General features: G+C 39.3%; 1 protein-coding gene across 3 annotated transcripts; it reads left to right on the forward strand.

Annotated features, from left to right (window-relative positions):
• Window positions 1-237: 237 nt before the first annotated feature.
• Window positions 238-18,003, forward strand: LCA5 (LCA5, lebercilin). Of its 3 annotated transcripts, none has more exons than XM_419870.8 (8): window positions 238-629; window positions 5,097-5,488; window positions 7,720-8,249; window positions 9,731-9,868; window positions 11,032-11,128; window positions 12,252-12,397; window positions 14,015-14,153; window positions 15,990-18,003. In XM_419870.8, the coding sequence occupies exons 2-8, from the start codon at window positions 5,290-5,292 to the stop codon at window positions 16,790-16,792; spliced, it is 2,052 nt and encodes a 683-aa protein (XP_419870.1). In that variant the 5' UTR covers window positions 238-629; window positions 5,097-5,289; the 3' UTR covers window positions 16,793-18,003. The 3 variants fall into 3 exon arrangements, with proteins under 3 accessions (XP_419870.1, XP_004940478.1, XP_040553664.1); XM_004940421.5 differs by having other exon boundaries at window positions 238-557; XM_040697730.2 differs by having other exon boundaries at window positions 238-377.
• Window positions 18,004-27,331: the final 9,328 nt, after the last annotated feature.

The following is a 27,331-nucleotide window of genomic DNA, read 5'->3' on the forward strand; positions in this document are numbered from 1 at the left end:
GCCACTCAAACAGCCGAAATTTAGCTTCCGTCCAATGGGAGCAGAAGTTGCGTTCCACTGACACCAATCAGAAGCCAGAGTCGTTAAACTGACAGCGCGGAAAGCCAATGGTTGAGAAGGAAAGCCCGCCTTCCTCCGCGCCCCGTTGCTGGGGCAGCCGCTGTCAATAGCCCCCGAGCGCCGCCGCGGCTCCTTTAAGCGTATCGTGGCAACGGCGCCGCGTCCGCCGCGCGGGCCGAGCTAGCGGCGGCCGGGTCGGGCCGGGCCGGGCCCTGCGGGGGAGCGGGCCCCAGGGCAGCCGCCCGGCCTGCAGGTGAGGGAGCGCAGGGCCGGGGAGAGAGAAGGGCCGAGCCCCTGAGGCCGCGGGCCCGACCTGGGTAAGCGGCGGCGCTGCGCCGCGAGGGCGGCCGGGCAGTAGCAGCAGCCGAGGAGTGCGGAAGATGGCAGCGCTCCCCCGCGGCGTGAGGTGCGGCCACTGGAGAGCGTTGGCCTGAAGTAACGCTCTGTGCGTTCCTTAACGGGCTCTGGCAGAGCTGCGGCGTTGAGACGCGGAAAAGGTGGGGGAGGAGCAAGGAGGCTGCCTTCTTTAGCAGTGATTTGCTCTGAAGTTCAGCATTCCGGTCACTTAGGTGGGTTTTTCTGCCCGAACGCTGCTTTCTTGCTTTCAAATGTCAACAGCTGAGCTGCGTGCCGTCAGGAGGGCCCTAAGGCTGAAGGCCCGGCTCTTGGGCTGAGCCGTGCGCTGCAGTGCCAAGCCCCGTGTGTGTGGTGAAGGGAGGAAGAACTTCCGAGTAGTTCTCTCTCTCTCTCTCTCTCTCTCTCTCTCTCTTCTAGCGTTTATTTTTCCCCATAGCCGGCTTTCTGGTTCCGTGGTGTGCTTATGAGCGATGGGAGGCTGTGTTTTTTAATGTTAATCAAATTGCATTGTAGACTGGTGGAAAGTGGCATCTGGCAAAGCTTGAGAGACTTGAGATTTCCCATTTAGCATAGAAAATGTGATGATATTACCAATTTATAAAACTGAAAACCAATTGAAAGTTCAGAAGTGTTTTCAGGGGATTCTTCAAAGGAGCTTCCATTGATTACACTTTTCCAATTTATTTTCAGTCTGACGATTTTTTTCCCCCCTTTTTTTTCCGGAGAAAATCCAGAGAGCATCAGAAATTACTGTTCTTTGCTATATGTCAAAGTAATGCTTAACACAGGTTGCTAGGAGAGGTGGTTGCCCCATCACTGAAGACACTCAGGGTCAGACTGGACAGGGCTTTGAGCAACCTGATGTAGCTGGAGGTGTCCCTGTTCATTGCAGAGCTGTTGGATGATATGGCCTTTAAGAGTCCCTTCTAACTGAAACAATTCTATGATTCCATGAAAATATTCTTGAAAGGGATCATCCAGTACAGAAGTGGATAAGTTTTTACATGTTACTTCACAAAATACTGTTTTTCTGTTTTAAATACCGTTGTGAAAGGCATTCTTTCAAAAGGTTATTGCCTATTCAGTGAGTACTTGTGGGACTATAAAATTACTGACTGATCATCTTTAAGTTAGTAAGTGAAAGGGAATGTTCTTGTTTTATATATATAATTAGACATCTAGATAATTGAATCGCAGACACTTACATTTTTCCCAGAATGCAGTACCACTTGTTTTGGTTTATATATGCTTCCTTCTCAAGAAAAAAAAAAAAAAGTTGTGCACAGAGATTCCTTTCTGCCCTTCAGTGTCCTAACAGCAGACAAAAGTAGGGTGTACCTTGGCTATGCACACGTCAGTGAAGATAGCTGCCCAATAGAGAAGCTACTACTGCTGCAGAAGTTAGGCATGCTGATGTTAACGGCTGTGGATGTGGTGCCTTTGGCACCGGGTGGCCCACCTCAGCACTCCAGGGCAGACGATGCTGCTTGGCTTCCCACCAGATTGTTTCATTCAGCCTGGTGCTGTGAGCAAAAAACGGAACACGTGTTAGACACAGAGCTGAGAACTGGCTGTTAATCTAATTAAAATCTTAATGGCCTAATCAAAGGCTTAGTACTAGTCCAGATATTAACACAGTTCAGGTTATGCACAGATACAGCAATAGATGTACAACATCTGGTACCAAACTTTCTTCACCCACCAATTCTCCCTGTGGGACCTGAAGGGCTTTGTCTGGGGGAGGGGTGAATTGTCAGCGCCCCACATCTTCTCTTGGAAGGAGGGAGAGTGTGTTGATGGTTTCTTTCTCTTCGTGTATCCATTTGGGATCGTTTTTATGCTTGTTAACACACTGTACACCTTGTTCTTTCCTCAGCAGATCATGGCTCTGTACTGTAACTGAATTTACTACATATGGTGCATTTTATGAATGTTGAGAACTTGTCCTTTGTTCTGTGTGTTGTTACTTATAGAACTGATTTTACCCATTACCAAGGCTGTATCACCTGGTGAGCAATAATTAATTGACCACTGGTGAGCTATTACAGCACAGGGCCCCTCTGTTGCCCTGTGTACTTTCAGGCCCCCACAGTCATCCCATGCTTGTGTTCCTCCATGCTCTATTTTCCCAAGGCTTATAGACAGTTTACTCTGCACAGAATACCTACTGCTTATTGCTATCTGTTAGTTATAAATCAAACTATGGGTGCTAGAGCATACAGTTGTACAAAGCTAAGCAAAAACTAGTTAGGTAAGTTGTGTGGTAGTTAGCTAATTTTTTTACAGCTAAATAAACTACAGTAAAGCTTCAGACATCCAAGATGAGTCCAGACAACATCTGACAAGTCCCGTGGCCCATTCTGATAACTGACAATAAAGCCTATGGCTTCTTGCAAGCAGTGACAACACCACATTTGCTGCAGGCCGCAAACACAACTACAGTTTTGTTGTTGTTTCAGTCAGAATAACTGAAGCAGTTTGATGCCTGTTATAGCCCTACGAAGCGTTTTCTTTAGATTTTATGTTATTTTACTATTTTAACGTTTTACTAATTTAACGTTTGCTTTTATTTTACTTTCTGTCTTTGGTATCACCCAAGATTCTATCTTGTGGAGGCAGACCTAATGCAGTCTTACCTGTGTACCCCGTAGAAAACAGGATGTTGTCAAAACTGTGCCTGTGTTTCAGTTTGGAATGAAGGAGCAAGATAACAAATTCTGTGAGACCAGGACTGAGGAGCAGAGCTGTTTGGCAGCATGGTTGTGCCCTCATAAGTTCAAATGTTTTACATGATCTTAGTCTTGCACTCATTTAGTGCTTGTGAAATCTTTGTTACCTTTACAGACAAACGAGGTAATACAATTATGGTTAAGTGTATACTTCTGAAATATCTTTGAAAGCTTCATGAATTCAAAGCAAAAGAAAATGAAGATGATCGTTGTTGATCATCTGAATGTTCACTACAACTGACTCCTTCCAGCACGTTAAGCAATCTCTAGGACAAGTGATCCCAAGCATTGCTCATCTTCTTTCTGTTTTAATCAGAATACTCTTTGACATAAGTTTCAGGCACCTCATTTATTTTGACCTCTTTGAAAATACTTAGGTGCTCAAAAAGTATCATATTAGACAGTTATTCCCCAAGTAAAGAAAAACACTCCCTTCCAAATAATTCAGTAATTATTTCCCAACAGCTTCTTAGTTTAGAAATCTGTTGGAATATTTATTTCTGTAATTCTTGCCATATAGATTATGAGGGCAAATCCTTCTTTGTTAGTGGAGGCAGGGTTGTGTGTGCTAACAATGTAGTGGGACAGAAAGCTTGAATTTGTAATGAAAACTGTCTTGGCAGCTGATGTTTCTGTTCTGCTTGGCTATGCAGTTCTTCATGTATAGACAGGGGAACAGAAGGCCGGAACAGCACGCTAAGTTTATTTTAGTGGGATAGTAAAGTGACATAATATGGTGAAAATTTTGCAGCTCATTTATAGGTATATCATATGCCCTGCAGTGTAGAAGAGATTTGATTGAAAGCAGCTCAGTGTTTTTGTGCGTAGTTTACTTGAGCTCCTAGCTTGTTTCTAAATGGTTATGTCATTCAACAGGCAGAAGTGCTGGGCTCTGGTGTGAGTACTATTTATTCACCCATTAGAGGCTTGATGTCTTGAAGCTGGAAAGATGGGAAATAGGTGGAGAAATAAGCTTGAGAACTGTGGGGAGAGAGGTGGAAGGTGCAGGAGGCTGAGTTTAGACAGTAAAATACTTCATGCACTGACGAGAAAATGCAGTTTTGACTGAGAAAGGCAAGGAAAACTTTCAGTGTATTTGCTCCATGTTCTCAGTGTCTGAAAAATGCAAAAGGTGATTTTTATGTAGAGATAAGGCTTTTCAGTTCACATCAAAAGACAGTCTGCAGAAGCTGTCATTCCCTTTTTACACCTGGTAATGTTTACCATATACCAGGCGTAAAACATGTGATGTTTACCATATACCAGCAGTGTGGTCTCTCTATCAGTTACTTTAAAAATAAATGTTTAAAAGACTGTACATGTATTAGCATGTAAAGCATATGACACAAATATATGTGCTCCTACCCGTTCTGGAAGCAGTTCATGATGCACCACGAGTTGTAGGATACAAGAGTACTTCCCAAGGCAGGTAGCACGCTAACACAGGTAGGATCTCAGTGGTTATTAGGGACAGAACAAGCTTGAGATCAATTATTATTAATCAAGCATTTCATTTAACATTATCAGAGTGTGAGAAATAGAGATATGAAAGGCTTTGTCTAAATCTGCAAATGGCATTTCAGTTCTAGTCATAAGAATAAGTTGTCTGTTTCTTGGGTTAGAAAGTTTTTCAGCATGTTTATATTAGCTTCCCGAATAGCTTCAGGCTTTCACTTGGTTTATTTTCCAGAGGCTTATCTACTCTCTAGTCTAGAAATAATTTCTTATTCTAGATTCAGCCATAGTAATTTTCTGATAGTCTTTAGGCAATGAATTGCCTCAAACTATTGAGTGGAATACTAGCTCCATTCCTAGAGTGCATCTATCCCATTTAATATAAATAATAAGGTTAATGTAGCTATTCATCATAAGGTTATAAGAATTCTGAGTAATTTTTCCTTTTACCTTTCTTAACAACAAAGCCATTCTCACTTTTTTTCTCTCTCTCAGTTGTTACAGAAAAATGCATTTGGAATGATAACTTCTGTTTGCTGAGCTGAACTACAAAGATCTCATGCTTTGGAGATGAGGATGATAAACACAAAGAAATAATCCAGCGTCTGCTGCTGTGAATATTAAAAGGTCCTTTGTGTCAAAATGAACAGTCTTTGAGAAGAATCTGCAAAGCTGCTAAATCTAAAAAATGGGAGAAAGGGTAAGGAGCCCAGATTCTGAACATGACAGAAGATCGGATGAGGATAGAAATAGTGACTCTTATTATTCGGATGAAGAGAATGCATCCCATTCATCTGACCGGTCACCTACTCTAAGCTATCCATCTACAAGCCATGAAAAGCAAGATCACAAAACAAGAGCTTCAGACAGTCTTGTGCACTACCAAGGTAGGTAGATAGCAGAATCTGTTCCTTTGTAACTGCTCCAAAGAGTCTTTGAAAGTTGGAATAAAAGTGGGAAATTTACTCTTCTAAAAATCTACTAATAACCTTTGTGTGAATTATACTGCAGGTGGCAGGTAGACTCTTAACTGTTCAGTTGAAAAATGAAATTAAGCTACTGCTGTAAAAGGGAGATTTTTTTGGTTTTCAGAATTACTCAGGTTTCTTTTGACAGGAAAGCGCAGCTCTTAAACTAGCCTTTTGTTGCACCTTGCTGTTGCCCTCTCTGAGTCTTTGACAAGAAGACCCAAGGCAAGGCAGTACTACACAGTCTATAAAAGAGAAGAAGATCCTTCCGTTGTGGAAGTGTACTTGACTGAGCTTTCCTGTATAATAAGGTGTAGTTACAAAACAAACCAAAAAAACTATCACCAATGTTGCAAGACAGAAAAAATGTTTGGTGAAAGTTTAGGTGCCTGTGGAGTGGAAATTCAAGAGGTTTTTTTTTTTATAGGCCTTTTTTGAGGGTAAAATATAGCTGCACTCTGAGCTCCCTCATGCACACCTCATGAGCTGCTGTACATGAGCTGCTTTGTTGATTGAGACTATGGGGAAAGCGAACGTCCCTGCAAAAAAGGAAAGAATGGTTATACAGCTTCAGGGCTGAAAGAGGGTTATGAAGCCTCTCTGCCACATTTTGACAGGTTGTTCTAAATAGTTGCATGTGTTTTCTGGTGAAGTGAAAGCATATCTTGCCTTTCTTTAGCAAATACTCTGTTTCATTTGCAAATCCTTGATGGCAAAGTTTTCCAGGGAGAGTATCTCTTCAGATCCTGGCATTTTGTCAGACTTCTCTATGTTGAGAAGCGGCACTGCAGTTGTGGGTTGGGTGTCTGAGAAACAAAAACTGCAGTTCCACTGTTCTATTTGGTTATGAGTGAGCAAAGAAATGAGTAGGTCTTTGGTGTAGCTGAAATTGAATACAATTATTACGTGAGGGCATGGTGAATGTAGTGTTTTTCTTGAAATGCACTCTTCCCCAGCTTTAACTATATGGTCAAAAGTGCAAACTTGGTATTGGAATTTTCTGCTCTGCTTTTAATCTGGAGAAAATCACGAAGGGGTTTGAAGACTGGGCTGCAAGGTTCATGGGAGTGTGCTTAGTTGTCAGTAGGAAAGATGCAGTTCCTGTATTAGTTAATCTTTTCATACCTGGATATTACAGAAGTATTATTCATGTAGGGGGGGAAAGAAAACTTTTTCTTTCCTGTCTTTTTTTTTTTTAAGTTGTTATTTTTAATGAAAAATGTTGTCTGTAAAATAGAAGCATGGTGAGCATTAAAGGGAAGGAAGGATTTGCTGTCATACACACTCTTTGTGTGCATAACTGCATTATTTCTATATACCAGTTTTCAGGTCTCTATACTGTATAAGCAGGTGCTCAGAGTATTTGTTCCACTAAGCTGTCTGTATATTCAGTTGTTTTAAGATGTATTTTTGGTGTGTGATGTGCTTTGTTCTCCTCAGCATTGCCTGAGATGCAAATAAGATAGAAACACCAATGTTAGGTTTTATCTGCAGTGCTGGTAATAAAATAATAGCAAATAAAAATGTAAGTGATGGATACTAGTAATCAAATAAGGATACTCTGAAAATAGCTTGTGATACAGGAATAAGTTATTCAAGGGACAACTGAATTTTCATAGGATTTATGATTTTGCTTTGGAGGCTTTTTTGACCCTTTAGAATTGCAGTTTTATCTGTCAGCATGGATTTGAAAACACTGTTGCATTTGTCTGAGAAAATTACGTCTTGCATAATACATAACTAGCTAGCTCTCAGCTAATTGTTGCAATTTTAAAAGCATTTGATAGTATTGCGTGCATGAGAGTACAGTATTTCTATCTTAAGCAAGCTAATAAATGCAATCAAATATTAATAAAATATCTGTTATTTCTGATACAATTTGTAGATGATTACTTTGCAGTGCTTCCATGTTGACGTCTGCAGGTATTACCTCTTTCAGTAAATCACAGACATAATATCCTTTTTTAAAATCTATGGAAAGAAGCATAATGCTATCACATGTATGCTTCTTATTTTCTCGTTTGAAAGCTGCAGTCTCTGCTAAGTATTGTAGAATTGTTTCGGGCAGGACTTCGTTCCAAGAAGTATGTCTGAATCGACAAATTGCATTGTCTTGTAATAAACATGCTTTTTTCTTTTTCCTCTCTTAGCCACAAAGAAGTTGGGTTCCAAATATGCACCGAGCAAAAGAGGGACACGGTGGGGTTTCCGTTCTCAAAGCCTCACTAGGGATTCTCCTGCAAAAGATATAGATCTTGTTACAAAGAGAGTTCTTTCTGCTAGGCTGCTGAAAATCAATGAGCTCCGAAATGAACTGACTGAGCTCCATATCAAACTAGATGAGCTGCAGAAGGAAAACAGGGCGCTGAAGAGGCTTCAGCACAGGCAGGAGAAAGCCTTGAATAAGTTTGAAGATACGGAAAATGAAATCTCTCAGCTCATCGCTCAACACAACAATGAGATTAGAATATTAAGGGAGCGCCTACGAAAATCTCAAGAGAGGGAACGTGCCACTGAGAGAAGGCTGAAAGATTCAGAAGATGAACTGTACCGAACAAAAACTGTCTTGCAGAAACTGAAAAAGCTGTCTGCAGACAAACACCTTGCTGAGAGAGACGACCTGGCTAAGAAACTAGCCTATGCGGAGAGCAGACTAGAGGAGAGTGAAAAAAGAATCAAGGTGAGATGAGCTTTTGGTGAGAAATATTTGTTCAGATATTCCTTAACTCAGAGAGTTTTATGTATTGGTTTGGCTTCTGGTTTTCTTGGTTGTTTTTTTTTCTTCACCATGGTGGAGCAAATAGAAAAGCTCTCTTTTACTTGATGCTATCTATGTGCAAAAATTATTCCTGAAGTGATTATATAGTTGTGTACTCAGTAGTCGTGCATTCAAATTGCTATTTACAAATTAAGCGTTATGTGTTGGAATTGTGCTTTTGAATGTTTCCAGAACTAGAAATAATGTTTCAAAAATGCAAGCAGCTATAATGTATCTTTATGCAGTCTAATTCCCTCTCCTGAAGAGGAAGCATTTCTTAAACACTTACATGGTTCTCTGAAACATATTCAGAGAACCATGTACTACAATTCTTAAAAAATATATATATATATATATATATTCTTTAATCTTGTGAACTGCATTCGTGTAGTGATCTGGTTTTTTTGGTCTCCAATTCTGCACATCTGAGAGCTGAGCTGGAGAAAATTACAGCAATTTTTTAAGATATCCAAATAAGCTTTAGCACATTTTTGTGGGTATCCATTTTAAGAAGCTCTTCAATATGTTTTAGTTTTATTTGCAAAAATATTTAAGGATATGCCTTAAAAACTCATCTTATTAAGAAAAAAAAAACTGTTAGCAATATTAAACTGTTGGTAGTTATATGCAATATCATGTTTGGCTGAAATTATATTCGTCATAATTGTAAGTATCAGTACTTAATTGTAAGTGATATTATCACCATAATAGATACCAAAAACCTGAAGGATTAAACTGGAAAGTAAGCTTTCATGAAATAAATCCCAAAAAAGGAATATTCCTTTAATAGGAATGGCTACATTTCTCAAATCACCCTGCAGTGTCACCATCTGGCACCTGGAGTTTTCATGATTGGGTATCTCAGCATTTGTAGTATTAGTGGAATATATGAAAATGAGTCATGCCCTCAAAGGGAGAATCTTTTTGTCTGCTTTTTTCCTTCTCTCATCATTACAGGTTCATTTAAAACAGCTGTTGAGAGATGAGGGTATGCAAACAAAACAACAATCATAAATTCCTTTCTAGTAGATTGTAATTATTTCCTGTCTTCTTCCTCTTCAGGAGGTGTCTCATTTCTAATCCATCATGTCAAGATTTTACTAGAGATATGGAGGTGCGTTCTGCACCTGTTTCAAGAGCCTTGACTAGTGGGTGCTATTATGTCCCCAGATTGCCTCTCACTACTCCAGAAAGATGAGCAGCGGCACCTACCAGTGCTGTGTCTGCTCCCTTAAGCATTAGGATTAGGGTTTAAATGTATTTGGCGTTATAGTATTGGCAGAGTTGATCTTTGAATCAAAGATGTTTGTTGTTATTTTTTTAACCATGTTGACTATTAAAACCAAAAAGTGTTCTTATGTTCTTGGTTATTAAAAAGTATTATTTTGTTGTACTAATTGAAGGATCTGGAGAAAAATCTTGAATTAAGTGGTAGCAGTTTTCAACGAGAGTTACAATTGAAGAAAAAAAAGGTGCTCGAAGCTCAAGACAAAAATAGAGCTCTCCAAGAAGAGCTTCTTCAACTAAATCAGAAGCTGAAGGTAAGATGTGAAGCCACGCGAGTTGGTATCCGTGTTCTGGTGTTTTACCTTTGGAAGTACCTGTAATCAAGTTTACATATTTTACAGTGATTGCACTTTCTGATAATGTATTTGATTATATCACGAGAGTTCTTTTCCTGTTTCAAATTGAAAAATTCTATGCCCTGACCCTACGGTCTGTTTCTGAGCAGCAGTGTTTCCATGTTATCATTATTGTTAGCACTAGTTAAGAAAAGCAAGATCAAGTACATAGCCAAGAATGGTTATTAAACCCCAAGATTTACTGGAAAGTTAGATATTGAAGACTTGTTTTGTTTTAAATCAGATCTGCAGCTACATACAGCCATCTATGTTACTAATGTACTTGGATTTCGGTAGGCTTGTGTAAAGATTAGTTGTGAGATCTACATACATTACTAAATTTGTGCAGATTTTTATTTAACTCCCAGTTTGGTTGCCAGAATTCTGAATTTTGCTGCATTCTACCTTAGCAATTTGCCTTCATGAAGAAAATGCCTCTATAAGGAAACTCCATGTTTGAAATGCTCTTTTACAATGAAGATAGAGCAGTTTGTTGCCTTACTAGTTAAGCACACGGTGCTAGCAGTCCAAAAATCTGCTTGTTGACAGTGAATGTTTTAAGTACGGTTTGTTAGTGGAGAGTTTGATATTCTCAAAATATTTTCATTATCAGATGGCTTCTGGTAACTCATTGCTCATTTCTGTATTTTAATTAATAAATACAACAAAAAGAATATGCCTTTTTCTGTATGATTCAGTGGGACACTGCTCTGTGGTATTAACACACCCTGTGACAAGTAACGTTGAAATGCTTAACTCTACAATACAGAAATTTTTCTTATACATCACAACTCATATTCAAGTTTATGGAAACACTGGCATTTACTTGAATTTTTTTTGCTGCAGAGCTGCAACGTTTGTTTTCCAGAGCATTGTGCTGATGAGATTTAGGAGTAGAGGAAAGTTCTGTTTGAATTTTCAAGCACAAGAGAAGTTAGGAATGCGATTGTTCTCCTTGAAATTGGACAGAACTGTTGATGCCCTTACTTAAATTCTGTTTACAATGTGTGTTTTTTACTTTAATTTACCGCTAGTGAATGAAACATTACTGTCTCCTTCTGCTGCATCTCTTTCATTAACAGGAAAAAGAAAGAGAACTTGATGCAAAAAATATATATGCTAATCGTATGCTGAAGGTATCACCAAGAAAAGGCATGGCTGTTATTCAAAGAAAGAAAGGTAACAAACAGAACAATAACGGCAGAGAAATTAGTACTGCTACTTTGAAATTAAACTTGACCAGGTTCATATCACGCTGACCCTATCACTGCTTGTCCAAGAAGACTTAATTTTTTTGCACTGCTTTCTACACAGCAGTCATTACAAAAGAAGGGCGCAGGATGACATTCCCATAACTGCAGCAGAACTAGAACCTCATATTTCCCCTTTGTGTTGTTAATTTCTTTCATATCAGACGTTCTTGGATGAAGGAGGGCCAGAAGATGGTTCAGTAAAATTTCTAGTGTGTCGTAGATGTCTACATGACAGTGAACTGAAGATTGAAAACATGAAATGTCACTGCTGTATTTTGGGAACATTTTTTATTTATAATTTTCTCCAATTTGAATTTATTTTGTCAGATTGGCTGCGGTACATTTTTCATCAGAGTACATATGTCCCAGAACATAATCTTCTAAAAGCATCATTGTAGTGATTTTCTTCTGGAGCGACAAGGCAGCCGCAAGCCTTATGCTACCAGCATAAATATACATTTATGTATGTATGTCTCTGTGTACTCAGACAGTCTTTGGTGGATCAGTAGAATCTATTTGTCAGTAGAAGGAATTTCTGGGACTGTTTTAAATAGTTAATGCCAACATTTCAAACACTTTATGCCCATTTTAGTGTGGATATTCTACCATTAATCCATTTTTAAGTTCGGGTATTAAAATATGTTATTTAATAGAACTAAGCTTATGTGCTTTTAAGATACGAAGAAGTATATTTTAACTTAATGATTTTACTTCTTTGAATGTTAATTCTCTGAACTCTGTGACAAGCAAGAAGATAAAAAAACAGATATCTTATGGCTAATTTTTTTAACAAAAATTCAGTATACTGTGATGATTTAAGTAGCTTTATTTTTTTTTCTTCTTGTGGATGTTTTTACATGTGGGCTTGGCTTTTTTGGTTGGTTGGTTTTTTTGTTGTTGTTTTATTTATCATGTAACAGGTGCTGGAGACAGTTATGTGAAATTTGTCAACACTTTCCACTTCCATACTTACAAATACTTAAAATCAGGGATGGATACACAGTGGGATATTTTAAGGTGAAGGTACGTTTTGTTTTTATTTTCTACAGCCAACAACCAAAATATCAACAAAGGAGCACAGCTCACAAAAGGAGTACAGACCGGTGGATACTTCTCACCTGTAGAACTTCCTCCAGAATCAGAACTTGTCTGTGGTGATCCAGTAGACAAGAAAGAGAGGATTCTTTCCAGAATAGTGAGTTCCATTAAAAAATATGTATATATTTGAGACTTGCTCCATATAATTCACCTATCAGACTGAATATTGAATACACAGCTTGCTTTTGAGGAAAAATATAAAAGTATACAGAAAATATAATTTAGACAACATTCTGATCTTTAATAGAAACTCTGCCCTTCCAGAAATATTGTGTGCCATTTTTTTGTGGCAGTTCACCATCCCCTGTGTCTTACTGATAGCCACTAACTCTACCTGTTTCTTTTTCTGCCACTGCCATTTCTTGGGAGTTTTCAAGACTTCATTTTGTTTTTCTCCCTTTCTTTACTTCTAAAGCTTATTTGAGCAGTCTGTTGTAACAGTGCTGGCTGCTTTGCCTTTCTTTTTGTTTTGGTCTTAATTATGGTTTCTTTTACTTTGCAAATTTATTTCCCAACCCATAAGTCTAATGCTTCCTTTTATTGTCAGAGCACTGGTATTTCTTCTGTCATTTATCCAGCTTTGTGAATGTGGTTGAATTTTCTGTTGGTTTTTTTTTTTTTCTATTTCCCTTTGTATTATAGAATGGTACAATTAGAAGTATTCCTAATGCTTCCGTGAGCTCAAGCTAGAATTAGAGACTTGGAAGGTAAAATTAGACAAGTTTTGGTACAAATTTGATGCACTTTCCTTCCATAAGGCTAGGACTATCTGTAAGAAATAATACTCTCATGGTGGTCTCGAATGGGTTCCTGACAGGACAGAAGTATTTTCATGGCTGGCTCCTTCATTCATACGTTCTATTCCAGAATCTTTTCTGTGAGTATGGATGTAGTTTAATGTATGTATTTTCCAGCACTCCAGTGTGTGAGTTCCATAACCACACAGTAGGTACAAGCAGAGCTTGTGGAATCCAGTTGTTGCTTTAAGTAATGTGAATTAAAGTTGGGTAGTCTATGTCACTTATTTTAGGTTAAAATAAACTCCTACATAAAGTAAAATACACTTTCTTAGGCACAAGGTTCAAAATTAGCATCCACTTGTTGGATTAGGCTGCCTTTCTCTTCCTTGCTTTTCTGTTAGTGATTTTTTTACTATTGACATTAATATCTTTTCAGGCGTATTTCCCTTTAAATGTGTGTATGTATACTTATTAGCTGATTTTTAACCCAAGAATGAACCTTTCTCTTTCACTGTTTGTTACTTGATACTCCAGAACTTTAAGTACCATTGTGAAACTGTCTGAATCTACAACCTACTCACTTCAGTAAGAAGTCAGATTGTAGTAACTAATTGCTTGTTTGCTAAAACAAAAATGGAGTGGGGTCTGGCTTCTATTAAAGTCATTTACTGAGTTTTAAAGAAAACTATTCTAACACAGTGGCAATTTTATTTTTGACATTGAAGCAGCAGTGTTCCCAAAATGTGTACTACTGAATAGAATGGGTTGTTAGTTTTGTTTCAGATGAATGTTAGAGGTGTTAAGATAATCGTGCCAAACCCCTGCGTTGTCAGAGTTGGTTTGGCTTCGACGTCTTGCTCACTTTTATGATTAGCAGTAAAGAACATAATTTCAGAATGAAATAGAAGATCGTATGATATTGTTTGTCTGATTATTTTTCTGCATCAGTTTATGATTGTATCTATTTGTTTCAGGAAAAAGAGCCTCAAAACAAAGAATGGAAAGAGCAAGCAGACCTCCTAAAACAAGAGCAAGACAGAGAAAAGGAAGAGAAGCTGAAACGTGTTCAGGAACTACAGACTTCAGAGGAGAGGTTTCAAAAGCTACGTGATGGTAAGAAAATGGGCAGCTGAAAGCTGGAAAATGCAACATAGAATACTAAGCAAGTGAGACTGCTAGGATTTTTTTGTGTGTGTGTGTGTGTGTAAGAAGAGCAAAATGATGTTGCAGGGATCATTACGGTGGAAAATTATTTTCAGTTATGTTACGCAAAGAGATCAGAAAGAAAAATGGAATATGGAGTAATCTGAATCCTGTACTCAGATGTGATTAAGTATGTAGCAGCAAAAAATGTTGAAGTCTGAGAGATTTTGCTTTACAAAACAAGGATGACATAGCAAGTAAATGCTGACATTATCTCTGATTTGCCTGATGTTAGTAAGGTAGACAGTAGTGTGCTACAACAGCAGCAAACAAATCTGCTGTCCTTAATAAGGCCTATTTTTCAGTACTTACTTCACTTATATTATTGGAGGTAGTAATTTATCTTCTTACTTGTGTGAATCATTTGGTGTGGCTATTTGAGAAATATCAGTTTCCATGCTTACATCTTCATATTGCTTTTTCTCTATTCATTTGGCTTTCAAAACATACTAGTGGCTTACATTTATAAAATTCTTTTATATGTTTTGAAGTATTTCAGACAAACCACATCCTGTTATGTTAAAATACTTTCAGTGATTATAGTTAATTAACAGGAGCAGTCATTGTAGATGACAAGGAAGAAATCTAAAAAAACTACAGCTGCTTTTAACTAAATTATACATAAATTCCCCTACTTCCTCTCACATTGGTGCACAACTTAAGCAGGCCAAGAATTTGCTCTGTTAAGAGCATCTGTCTAAGATGATTCTGACCATGTTTTCTTATTGTGTAAGCTGATATTTTCCCCACCTTGCATACAGAAAGGTAGCTACTTTACTTGTTATAGCGATATTTTCAAATACAATGTGATTGAAAATACATATAAACTGAACTGTTGGAGTTATTTCTGTAAGCTTGATCAGAAGTACAGTGGATAGCATAGAACTTTGTGAAAACAAAAAACAAACAAAAAAAAACTTGCTTCCCAAACATCAATCAACAGTTTGAATTAAGAGTTTGAACGGAAATGCCAATGTGTTGAATAGGCCAAGTAGTTGTATTCAGCTTTTGACCTAACATGTCTATTGTGTCTTGTTAGAAAAATATTTTCTAACAATATTTTGAAAAGATAAATTCTTAGCCTTCTTTTTCTTGTATGCATAAACATTTGCACATGTTAGTAGTTTAATTACTGTTTTGCACCTCACATGCCCCTTTATATTTGTGCGGATTGCCATTTGGTATTAGCACAGCCGTTCTCATTGTATTCGTATAATGGCACATGAGACCCCTGTGTGAAAATGTCTTATGCAGCAGATGCAAAATGTTTTCAAGTTGTACATGATTTTAAACAATAATGGTTATCTGTGACTTTGTTGCCTGATAGCTTTACAGGATTGGTTCCCTTTACTGTAAAATCTATATATCCCAGTGTCTGTGATGCTGACAAAGAAAACCAAAGTACTGTGCAAGTTGGAACTATTAAAATCAGTGGTGTTATATTAATTTTTCTTCAAAGCCAGGAAATAAGAAGGCAATTGGCAGAAATGAATTTCCCCCACTGTTCTAAAACGTGGAAAATGTCCTAATCCTTTTATAAAAATGATAGTATACCTTTGTATCTCAGCAGAGAATGTAGTGGATTTAGTTGTATTTATTTTATTTTATTTTATTTTACAATGGGAATACCACACATAAAAGAACATATTGCATACTCGATGGCTTTTGCTTGCACTGTTTTCAAAATAGTCTTAAGCTGCCTTTATAAGAATAAGACATTGTAACTAATGTTTAAACTTCCTACAGAGTGGGAAAAGGAAGAATATGACAAAATGAAAAAAGAAAGCAGCTTTTTATTGGATAAAGAAGATAAAACAAAGATGGAAACAGAAACACACAAACCTGAAATAGAGACAGAAAGTACTGAAATGCTGGAAGAACGTCGAAAAAGTGAATTTCTGCTTGCCAAAATGAATGAAATTGATAGAGAAACTCAAAATGTTATGAACATGAAACTTGCTTCCCAAACATCGTTTATAAATACATTGAGAAAATCTGATTCTCCAGAGAAGAAAGAAAGAAATGGTCAATTCTTTGAAATTCCAGGGAAGGTTACAAATGGTGTTCCCCAAGAGGACAGCCAGGAGGATGCCACAAGAGCACATGGGCAGAAGCAGCGAAACTTAAGGACTGTAGATTTAAGCAACGAGTTAACATTTGGTAGTTATGTACCTTCCTTTGGAAAAGCATCAGGGAGACCAAGTTGGCTTAATCCAAAAGGTGACTCTTTAGAAGAAAACATGAAGGAAAATGCAGATTTCCATAGTAGGAAAGAAAAGAAGTCCAATTTAATGGAACAACTCTTTGGAAGCAGTGCCAGTACCACCCTCCTTCCTAAAAGTAAAGATACGAAATCTTTTGACATAGATTGGGAATCTAGTGATACCCTTCTTGATAAAAACAGTAAAATCAAAGTAAGAGAAGACAATGATCTTTCCAGTGAAGGAAGAAACCTAAACAGACACCGTCTGCAGCACGCTGGAAGCAAGCCAGCTTTTAAAACCCTGGGTTCTTTAGAAGATGAAATTGAAGAAGTAGTCTTACAATGATCATATTTTATATTTTTCATATGTAAACACTGAATAAATATTTTCACATAATATTTATTAGATACAGATTTGAAATATTTCAGATGTAAAGCCTTATGAAGGAGTAATGTACTTAAAGGGTTGTATTTGTATAGAGGAAAGATGCACTCTGATAGAACCAGCCTAACCTGCATGCAGGAAATTTGTTTCAAAAACATAACATCTAAATACTCGCCTTGGAGATCTGGCAGTGACTATTTTGGCAGTAAGACAGTGAAGTTGTCCTGAGGGACTTGCTGATAGGTGAGATAGGTACTAGCTTGACACTTAAGTCAGAGAAGATACTCTTGCCCCTACCTTGGCTCCAGAATAATGGTCCCTGTTGCTACGTGGCACCATCTGACTTGTGCAGCTGTGGCTTGGGGTGCCAGAGGCTTGTCAGTGCAGTGCTGGTAGGGACACCGTAGGAAGGGAAGGTCTTGCAAAGGCTTACACTCATGCACACCCTTCACCTACATGCACTCATAGATGTGCTTTGTGCTCTCTTGATGGCTTCTGCACACAGTCTTTCTCTTGCTATCACTCTTTTAGTTATTGAGACTTATGTATCATCTGTGATAGATCAGTAAAATCATACTTCTCACAAAGGGGAATTATTTATGACAGAGTTAGCTGGCTGAGAAAACAACAAGCTTTTAAGTGGCAGTGGTGGCATTCAGGGCAGCTAGTAGGTGTGCATCTCTGGCTAGCCAGTGTAGGAAGTATTTTGTTACCTGTAGGCTGTTCACCGTACACTGCTTTTAGTTTAGTTTATTTCTTTTAAGCTTCAGTTTGCTTTCTCAGGCATTTAAAGTGCCTGTAAACTGTATCAGGATAAGGCATATGTAACATCAGTGTCATGAAATTGATAGAAGAGACTTAACTTGCACAAAGCCTCAGGTAGAAAGAGAATACTCTGCACTGCAATCGTGTTATCTCAGAAGAACCTCGACAGAAATACAACTAACTCAGGAGCAGCTGATCTCTTTTCTGCATAGGTTTTCTGGAGATCTTAATAACAAACTTGTTCAGGTTGTCCAATATTTTCAGGTTATATTTATTATATAATGCCAATTTTTTTTGTATTTTTTGAATTTTCTACATCAAATTCCAATCATTAGTAAGTTGGTTTTTTAACAAAATGCTTTTATTAAAACTGTTAAGTAAAATTTGTACGTGTAGATCATCTTTAACAACAAGTTTTGACTTTTTATATTGCGTTACTGATGTGGGGAAGGGGGGTGAAAGTGGGTTTGGTAGTGACATTGCTAGTCATGTAATTCACTGTATGGTGCATGTACATAAATTGGAATTGTAGGCAGTGAAGTATATAGCAGAGGCATTCCAGATAATGACATGAAGGTCATCATTCTTTACTAGAGTGGCAGATTTTTAAATGCTTCTCTGATATGCTCCCTATGAGCCTGATTTAAAACATACTAAAATACAGAGGGGGGATTATCATGATTTCAAGAGACTTTGAATCAAGATTTCTGTGGAAACAGTGGGTTTTCTGAAAAGAAAGGCTGGTGTCTGCATCATGCAATAACTTTCTTTGCTCTTCCATTCAGAATGAAAATTAGTCACAGATCCAGACTGGGTGTGTGGGACCGTTCTCATTAATCAGGCTGAAGTGAAGAGCAACCCATGTTCACCTGCTTGCTTACAGTGCAAACTTGCTTATGTTGATTATAATGTTACAGAGTTTAGCTCATTTGTTTTACTTACTGTGTGTCAGAATGTAAGTTTAATTCTGATCGGAAGTAGTGAGCTTAATTGTCTGTGTTATTCTTCCTCAATTACTTGTTTGGGGATGTACAGTGTTCTAAGAGGCAAAAGTCTGCTTGTAAGCATGTTAAGTGTATGCGAGTGAGTGGTTATTTGTCTTACAACTTTCTTGTCTTAATTGTGGGTGAATACTGCCCTTCAAGACTAAGGGGCTGTGTTCATGAAGATATTGCTGTGGCTGTTTGCTTTTGTTTCCTGTGGCTGAGGATTACAGGATGCAAAACAATGATGTAGTTGTTGTGGTTATTAAGGATCACATAGTGTACTGAGGGTTGATTGGTTTGTTTGTTTGTTTACACAGTGACCCATTAACATCTGGCAAATTCTAATTATCCTGCCGAACTGTTGTGCTCTGCTATTTCAATTGTAAATGTGTATTTCCTAAGTTGCTTAGTACTGTCAGCCTCTTTTTAAGTTCACGGGTGTCCACATTCTGTTAGCAGACCTTTCCTGAAGCAAACATTGTGCTGTCTTGCACAAAAAGGTGTATCCTCTAGGAAGGTGAAAATAAATTAATCTGCTGGGAACAGTGCCACAGGTATATTTTTTGTTTTCCCCGATTGCTTTCTGTCTCTACAGCTTATTGTCTTTTCTTGCTATGTTTACAGTTTTAGTATTACTTGTGTGTAAATGCCATAACAGTTAAAAAGTATAAATCAAGCACTTGGGACTTGGAGGGAGCGGGAGGGTGGAATTTTTGGATCCTTCTCAAGCTGAATTTCTGATGTTGGAAAATAACAGTTTTTCACTGTCTGGAGGCAACTTCTGCAAGGTCTTAAAAGGGTCTGTAGGTATTATGATTGGGTTCATCAGTGTACATTAGTCCTTTTTACCCCTGATCTTGACTTCCATATTCATGTAGTGTGCATGTTGCTTTAGCAGTGGTTAAGTGTTTGCAGAACACTCCGTATTGGGGGATAAAGAGCAGGCTACAAATGTAAGCTGTTACAATGATCTGTGATGATGACTTGATGTTTATACTGTTGTAGATTCTATTTGTTAAACTTTCAGATCACAAGGCTGTCAAACCTGTTGTGCTGGGGAAAAAAAATCCTCCATTCTAATATGAATGATCATTAAAGTTTGTTAAATCGTTTTATTGGAATACACAGGAGATGGTTACTCCCCTGGGCAAAATTGGCTCCCACCAAAGAGCACCTGATGAGCTCGATCAGATAATAGGACACAGCTGACAGAGGAAAAAGGAAAATTTAAGTGAGACTTTTTGAATAGGGTGGAAGGAAGAGCACAGTAATCTTGCATCTGTAATGCAAGAGAAGAGATGTGAAGGTCATCCCAAGTCTTCCTACAACCCTGAAGTGAAGCCTGAAGAATGCTACAGTGGTAAGAATAGTGAGCTGGGAAAAGCCCACTATGTTCTAGTTAACTTGTGCTAGTGAAGGAATTAAAGCTAGCTCATTTGTGCTAGTTAAGGGAGCAAAGAAAGTGGGTTTTTTTTTTTAGAACTCTGATGATAAATTCTGTTTTTCTAATTTTGCTTTGCCTATTGCATACATGCCTGAAGAGGTTGATTGCAAATCTATAATGCTTCTAAATGAGGAAATTTGGAGAGGATGTGCTTTAGGCTACCTGGTAGCCTCAGGTTCATTGCTGGTGCCGAGACAGAAGCTCTAATTCTACTAGCCCGGAGTCTATTAGCTCTGTCGGGGGTTATGGAAGAATATTTGATCTGGCATGTTAGGGGTAGAAATCTGATTAGGAAAATGCCTTGAGGCAAATGGCTAGAAGAGCATCAGTGGGACTTTTGTGGATATTTACAGACCAGAGAGACCTCAGGGTGAGCCTTTAGTATTCCAGAAAATAATAAATTCCACATAGTTCTCTAAAGCCAAGACTAGCAAGGATCTACACAGCAGAAACTAACAGCTTCAGGAGAATCACTGCAGGAAGGAAGGTTTTGTTCCCAGAGCTACATGACTTTATGAAGTCTGATTTTTCTCTTGTCTTGATCTGACAACTTTAAGCATAAGAGATGCCCTGAGTGACTTTGCTCATTTATAAAATTTTCTTTTGCTGGATCATATTTAAAGTGATCTCCTGTTTTGAATTCTGTCTTTGATTAGCTGCAAAGTTTTGATGTCAGCAGGATAACAATTGCATCAGTGTGCACTGTCAGCCAGGACCTCTAGCTGCCAGGAGTTGCTAGGATATCTCTCACAGGTATGGCTCACTTGGCTCAGCACCAGCCAGTTTGTTTGAGATGTAGGTTCATGTCTTTGCAATGGGTGTGTGTGTGGGTTTAGAGTGAGCTACAGACTGACTGTTGTGTGTATCTGCTTTTGATAGTCAAAAACTCTGTGCTTTGCAGCAAGGAATGCAGAGAGAATAGAGTAGTGATTCCACTAACATATGACCATTGCTTCCAGAGGGGAACATCAGCCATAGAAAAACCAAAGATAGGTTTGACTTGGCCTGTAGGTATGGTTTAACCTTGTATCTGTGAGGATAAACATAAGGGAATTTTTCACCTCTCATATATTATTTCTTGATTCTGAGCAGCAGATTGGTATAAACAGTCAGACCAGACGGCCTGCAGAGGTCCCAGCCTATGCCCTTCTGTGATCCTGCCATCCTTCCCATGTCCCACTGGTATTAATGCTCCCTTTGTAAGTTCTTTGCACAAAGCTGTTCCATGCTACTTAGACAAAGTTGCCTCAGATACCTTCTGTGTGGACATCTGTTCTTGAATATGAGAGCGTTGTATTTAGGACACAAATGCTAACTCAACTCTTTCTTGCCATAGTAAGGCAATATCCCTCCTGTACCCTATAAGGCTTTTCTCTAGGTTCCTGTTTTCTGAAACATCTTGCTCTAACCTTGTCTTAAGGACCTATTCCTGTCACTTCTGTGAGTCTTCCCACTATCCCAGAACCCTCATTCTTCTTTCACTCTCAAACTCATGCTGCTATGGCTGTGACTTTCCTCCCTGTTGACCATCATTCGCTCTCTCTGGCTTTGGCCGTTTCTTCACCTAAGCACAACAGTTATCTTCTTCCTCAGCTCCCTTCGCTTTCCCTGTTCTCTGGGTTTCCTTCCTTGCCCTATCAGCTTCCTACCAGCTGTGTGCCTCTTTTCACCTTTGGGTTGAAGTAATGTTGGAAGGCCTCAAAAGAAGGGGTGGTCATGGTTCAAAACTGGTTTTGTCTATACTACCGTGTACAAGCACTAACAGGGATGTGTTGAAGTAGCCTTGTCCGCTGGCTGGGCACCAGGACTCTAATATCCAACTGGCTATTCATGGGTCCTTGCAGCAGCCCAGGGCATGAGGCTTGCCTGCTAGGAAGCTCTTGCATCCCCTGGTCAGTGCTTGGTCTGGAAGGCAGTGGGGTTTGGAGGTGCCCCTTGGTTCTCTTCCCATTCCATTCTGAGAGTTGTTAGGATCTTCTGTGTCCTTTCTCATCTTCTTTGAGTTGCCAAGAGCTCCTTGCTGGTCTCCTTCTTTCTGCCATCACCCTTTAATGGCTTAAGTCTTTGTTTTAGCCTGGGTATTGGCTGCCCTTTTATTCCCAGTAACCTGAAAAGCTGCGTATTGCTGTGACAGGATCGTGGTGAGCTGTTGATCTGGGAGCTGCTCTTACAGCCTTTCTGCTGAACCGTCTGCTGCTCCCACATCCCAGACCTTTCATTCATTTTCCATTTATACCAATATTAAATGCTTCCTTTACTGTTCACTGTGCTATCGTGAGAGTTTGTAGGACTGGAGCTGCATGCTGCTGTGTTTTGCAAAGCTTCCAGAAAGTTTCTGGCTTTGCTTAGTAGTTCTCATGGCAAGGATGGATAACCTACTTTCTGTAATTTGCTAAAGATCTGTTAATTACTAGTAGTCAACATGAAGAAGTGCTGTTTGGATTGTCACAGGGCACAAACTGAACTCCTGTACCTGACCTTCCTGTAGCTATAAAGCTAAATGTGGGTTTGAGTTCTCCTGAAACGAAACCTTAAACTGCCTGTGTGATCCAAGCATCTGGGTCCTGGGGCAGGATTCTTATTTAACCAGCAGTCTGTAATTTGTTTGTTTGCTTGGTACATAGCTTTCTTTGTCTCATAACCATTCTTACAGAATAACAGCAACAGTGCCTGGGTTTCACTGCAAATTTGTCTCTGCGTGCTCTCTGACCCTATTGGCCTCATGGCACCCATGTGGAAATGCTGAGAAAATGGGAGACACGGAGCCCTTCTCTGTGTCACTGCTGGCAGAAGTTAGACTAAAAATGTGTGAGTTATCATTCATTAGATGGCACTGCTCCATCTTCATATGTGTATAGGCATCCTCTGTCTGAATCTCAAATAGTGGAATGCAAAAGGCATTCAGCCAGTTTTCTGTCCTGGAACGAGTTGCAATGTGTAATTTCTTCCGTCAAAGAAATGCACAAATATAGGGTTAAACGTTTTCTTAAGAGTACTCTCATGTCTTCTGATCTTTTCCTCTTGCATTTTGTTTCCACTGTATCCACCACGTATGATGGCACAGGATGCAGTTTTGCATAAGCTGATAAATCACAGCATCCTGCAATCCAGGAAAAATGTCCACCATTTACGTAGCATGAGCAACATTTACAACATTCACTAGAAATATTCGATTCAATGCAATATTAATATTTCCATATTCTTCTCAATTATAAATTGCACTCTGAGGTCTAGAGTTCATCCAAAGCCTAATTCAGTAAATCCTCATTTTAATGAGTGGTGATCAACAAACGGGCCTGATTTTCTGAGGAGTGGAGCATTGCAGTGCCTATCGAATTCAAAGTAAGACGAACCTTTCTGGGCAGCATATTGTTGTCATCCTGAAATTCTCTTAACCCTTATATAAGATCTGCAGATTTGTACTTTGGAGTTCAGGAGCTCTTCCCCTGTTTGGCCCAATGACAGCCCTTGGCTGTGGCACTCAGCTGGAGCTCACGGCTCAAGATTTGAGTATTACCTCTGCAGTCCCTTACAGCAAAACTTGTCATCTTTTAAATTTGCTGTTACCGAGAGTTCTTCTGTTTTAAATACAATTCTAACTTGTAAATGGAGGAAGTTTGAAACATATTGTCCGTGGTACTTTACATTTTCTCCTTCGAGAAATATGGGATTTTGTAAGTGCTTCACAAAATAGCTGCAAACTCGTGATGTGTAAAGCTGATACTAAACACTGCTTAGAGATCTGGTTCCTCTCTGGTGCTCATTTATTCACACCTCTCATTTCCGGGCATGTACCTGCTGCTGTTCTGTGTTATTTAGGTCTGGATAGCACTTTATGAAATACATTTTGGCACACTCTCACTTTTGTGAGCCTGTTTGATGCAGCTCTCTTTCCTGAGCTGCGATCTGGGGTCATGCTCCCGACAACATTTATGTGCATTTTGGGATGAAAGCCCTTTCTTACCTTGAACAGCAAATGTTTGAGGAGGAAAAAAAACCCAAACCAGTGAACCTCACACAGGCTGCCTTTCTCAGATTCAGAAGTGATACGAAGGACTCTCTGTGTGGTCAGCTTATTAATTAAATTATCACTCCAAAATAGTCAATGGATCATACAGTGGCCATATGGGCAATGCATACAACTGTCAAGAACTCTTGTGTGTCACATGAGTTTCCTTTAGAGGGCACCATTGACTTCCCTAAAGTCTGCTTAGATGTCTGCACACTGCTAATGAGGCTTATCCACACTTGTGCATTTTAGGTCCATTTGTTGAATATCTTTTGTTCCAAATATTTGGGATGCTGTGTGCTACCACACATCATCTACCATATGCAAATGTCTGACATAAAAGACACTTCTTTATAGACTTTTGTAGGCCTTGGCTACGATGACCTTAATCACCAAGAGAAATGTTGGAAGGTAAGTATACTCTGCAATGCTGAGCAGTGCTGTACTCATAAAGGGTTTAGAAGAACTGGGGGGCTCAGCTTCCAGCTGTAAAGACCACAATATATAGCTATCATTTTCACAGTGTGGTCTTAGAGGTGCAGGTTTTCTCATACAGCATGACTGGTTGCTGGGCCTACAGAGAGATATCGGATACTCCTCTCCTATGGCTTTCTGCTTTACAGCAGAAGTGATGTTTTCACAGCCAAATCTATCATCTTTCTTTCATGCACGCAGTTTTTTTTCCTATTTCTTTTTTCTTCTTCATTTTCGTAAGCTGTATGTGGGAGGATGTGGCTATGTGGTCATTGTGCTTGATAAAGGGATGCTAAAAGCATTCAGCATTAAGAGGTGGATAGGTGATGTGGGTTGTTTTCTACGATGAAGAAAGTTGTTGTTAGATTTCTTAATTGTTTTTTTTTTCTGCTTCTGACTTTTCCTGTCCCAGCTTGAGGCAATGTATGGTCCGTGTTGATGTAAGCAGGATAATTGTGTAAATAAATGTCTGCCCTGCAGTGGAAAAAGAGAAAGAGATTAATTTTAGAATTGGGTGTATCTCATTTGTCCAGATAACTGTTGTAATTTCATGGAGATGAAGGGACATCCAACAAAATGGTCATTTGGATGCTTACCTTCTCTCTTGCTCCTTATTTATGATTGTTTATATGTTGCTCTGTGCAATTGCATCAGTACGATCCTGATAATGTGGGCTCATATTTTATACTTATGAGGTTAATTAACTGCAGAGCTCCAGGGAGCCTGTTTCTACCATTGCAGATGACGGGGGACTGTTCAGTGAGTTTGCAGACCCTGATTCAGATCTTTAACCATGTTCATCAGATCTTTTGCTGCCTTGAAAGGTACCTATACTTTTCCCTATTCCTGGGAGCAGGCAGACTGACTGGCACAGGCAGAGGGGGAGGACTGGCCTGAAGGAAGAGGAAAAACTCATATGAGGAAAGTAAACCCATCCTTCGATGGCTTGCAAGGGCTTTTGCAGGCACCATGAAGCACTCAAGAGTGGCAGTGATAGCTGGAAGAGAATGAAGCCTAGCAGAAGTGCCTAAGTATGTAATCCTGTGAATCTCACCGACCCATCACTTCTCTCTTCTTCCATCCCTGCACGGGAGATTTTTATAACGCCCAGCAGATTAAACCTCCAGGTTGGCTCTGATATTCAGTAGACTCAACATAAGCTTATGTTGGTGGGGTTCTGTGTTATGCCTCTACCTACAAAAGCTTGCAACTTCACTGCAACACGCTGAAAACATGAAATCTCCTCTAGAATGTTATAAAATGTCTTTTTTCTTTCCTAGTTACGTAATTAAAATCCGGTCAGAAGAAAATTTAGTTCTCCCAGACTTCATGTTTATTTGGATAGACTTCTATGGCAGGCATGTTTACATCTGTGATACTGAACCTCAGGGAATTCATTTCATTTCAGGGCCGCCAAGTCTCACAATTCCCATGAGATTTTTAGCTATAATTTTAAAACCTGTTGTTATGGAGAAAGCCTTGAAAATTAGAAGAAGGATGTCTCAGAGAAATAGAAGGTACATTTAAGAAACAAAAATACCCGGTAAAATAATGAAAATTCAAAATACATGTTCCATCTTGTAATCATTTTGTTCATTAATATCTTTGTTTTTCTGACAGGAGATGACAGTTTGTGGTTTTGGAATTGCTCAAGAAAATATTTCAAGTCTCCATCACTATGACTCTGAGTTTGGAGCTAGTTCATGCTGTACACTGAATGCTACATGAGATAGGCTGAATACAAGAAGTCAGTGAAATAAATCTATGTTAACAGCATCTCTATCTTGCAGAATGGAGGCAAGCACAAAGAATCTGATCTTCTGAGGGCTGCTTATAGAACTTCTGGCTCCAGGTACCTTGAAGGAGGCTCAGCTGCTCTGTAAATAGACACATCTGGTCCCGTTCCAGACTTGGGACGCTGTGTTTTAATCTATCTTCACATGGAAGCCAGCATGGCAAGTGGCAGCCACTCTGTAACCATAAGTTCTTGTACCTGTGTTTCTTCTTCTCCTGCATGGCAAGAACAGTGATGTGCCCAGGGAAGTACTAGCTAACTTAGGAATGTTTGTAACCTTTTCTGAGGGTTTCTTCCTCTCAAAGCTCAAGGGACTGAGACACCTCAGAATTAAGATCATTCTAGTGAAGGACAACCTAAATGTGAAGGAAATCAGTTTTCAGATGTTCTCATCTACTTTGTTTCAAAACCATTTATCAAACACTTTGCTTTAAATGTGATCCAAGAGCACTCAGGCAGTGGTCCCAGAATACTCCCGAGCAGCCAGGCCATCTGGCTGGAGCAGTGTGTGCAAGGTCTGGACATGTTGTATGTAATATGAGGTTTACCTCACATAATGATTCTTCAGGAGCTGAGCGGGCTCCTGGTCATCAAAAATACATAGTGAGAGAGATAGTCACAGACACTGACCTAGTGTAGGAGAAGGTGGCTGCAAACCCAACATAAGCTTAAGGTCAGCTCCTGTGCTGGCTCACTGCTTATGGCATGAGGCATCTTCTCTTTCCCGTGAAGCTCCCTGCTGTGGGCATTGAGCCTTCTCAAGGGGCCCAGCTACAGCACTGGGGACCCTGGACACCTCACAGGCTCCAAGCCCCTCTAGGACAAAGCAGCATAGACGATTCTGGTGCTGAAGAAAGGTTAAGGCTGGGGCTGCACCCTCAAGGCAGCCTCAACAGCAGATGAAGTTACTTTCCTTCCTACCAGCACACTCTTCACACACCTTCTGCTGGATGTTTGTTCCACATGCAGCAGCTCTTCACCTGCTTCAAACTCAGAGGTCTCCTAAAGGCACGTGCTCCTGCCTCTG

Source organism: Gallus gallus, chromosome 3 (genome assembly GCF_016699485.2).
Source record: "Gallus gallus isolate bGalGal1 chromosome 3, bGalGal1.mat.broiler.GRCg7b, whole genome shotgun sequence".
Taxonomy (NCBI): domain Eukaryota; kingdom Metazoa; phylum Chordata; class Aves; order Galliformes; family Phasianidae; genus Gallus; species Gallus gallus.